This window comes from Galeopterus variegatus, unplaced genomic scaffold (assembly GCF_000696425.1).
Source record: "Galeopterus variegatus unplaced genomic scaffold, G_variegatus-3.0.2 Scaffold8155, whole genome shotgun sequence".
Classification (NCBI taxonomy): domain Eukaryota; kingdom Metazoa; phylum Chordata; class Mammalia; order Dermoptera; family Cynocephalidae; genus Galeopterus; species Galeopterus variegatus.
Window position 1 is genome coordinate 86,080 of NW_007734266.1, and position 1,442 is coordinate 87,521.

Consider the following 1,442-nt stretch of genomic DNA (forward strand, 5'->3'; position numbering starts at 1 on the left):
AAAAAAAAAAATTGCAACTTATTCAAACTACCCTTCTAAAAGAAGAGTTAGTTTTAACATAACTATAAAATAAATATATCCCAAAACACACTACTACATATATACCACAAATTCATCTCCTTCTGATGATAAAAACCATCAGGTTAAACACAAAAATATTATAGAAGTCTATTTTCTACACAGCTATAGAATAAAAGAAGAAATAAGAATGCACTAAATAAGACACACTTAATGTTGGAAAAATTTAACTGAACATTCTGCCAATAACTTACTAACATATACGATAAGAATATTTAAGAAACATGACATTTTTTGTCCCCAAACATATGCTTTGCTAAATATTACAATTTAATAGATTAATTTGCTCAACTGACCTTTATTTTATTATGCAGGCAAAATTAGATTGCAAGATGATATGGTATGTCAAACAGTATATCTGTAACCAGGAGATTGGAGATTCAGGACATATTTAAAAGCATTTGTTTTTGTATGATTTCATAAGATGAAATGAGAACTTAAGAATCCATTAAAGAACTTTTGGCATTTCCTAACATAACAATGCATATATGCACTTTATGTTACTTAGCACATATGTTTTTTTCAACTGGACATTAAATTTAAACTCACCTGTTTTGTTGATTTTTTTGTGCCATTAAAAATCTTCCAAGCTAGCCCATTGCCACCACTGGCAATGTGTCGACCAACATCGAATTCTCTAGTGACGGGATTTCCCATTACAGCACTAGTGACATCAGCTGTTACTTTTGTAACAGTACTCTTCAATTTATTAAGCATGGACTCCATGGCTGCAATATTGGGTAGTTATAGTTACCTAGAAATAGAAACACAGGAGGACAGGGAAGAACTGATCATTTTTACTTGTATAAGCACTTATTCATAATTTAGTTTGAAAAGCTTAATATCCCTCAAATAATGAGCAAAACAATCCTATATAGATAAAAGTTATATGCCATGTTGATTTTGTCCTTAGAGAACCCAATACACTTGAGTACAAACTTAAGTCTAGAAACCAAACTGCCCCTTTCAATTTCAGTTCTCACAGACCAGCAGAAGACATATTCACAGTCGACACTGACAAGAAGGAAGAATGAACATTGCTCAACTATATAACATGGATCCTTTAAGACTTAGAGTAATATACAAGATCTGAACCTTACTTCACACTAAAAACAACGTAAAATCTGAAAGTCGCTAATGCTATATACTAGAATTCAGAGAGAATTAGAGGTATTATTAGAATCCACACTAGATTTTATAATTTAATGCATTAAGCACATATACCACTATATCGTAGTCATGAAAATGTTATTTAAATTATTTCAAAATCATTGCTTTCCTTTCTATATACTTTGTTTTATGCATTTAAAAATATGACTCTAACTTCAGGTCATAACAGAAGAACAAAGACTGAATTTATCCTC

The 1,442-nt window shown here is 30.7% G+C and overlaps 1 protein-coding gene across 3 annotated transcripts in view; it reads right to left on the reverse strand.

Annotated features, from left to right (window-relative positions):
- The window catches only part of SCYL2 (SCY1-like 2 (S. cerevisiae)), a 47,363-nt gene extending 46,535 nt beyond the window's left edge, over positions 1-828 (reverse strand). For all 3 annotated transcript variants that reach the window (XM_008592666.1, XM_008592665.1, XM_008592664.1), the window contains exon 1: positions 628-828. In XM_008592666.1, coding sequence (XP_008590888.1) covers positions 628-804 — 177 coding nt within the window. In that variant the 5' untranslated portion in view covers positions 805-828. The remainder of the gene's footprint in view (positions 1-627) is intronic.
- Between the last annotated feature and the right edge of the window lie 614 nt (positions 829-1,442).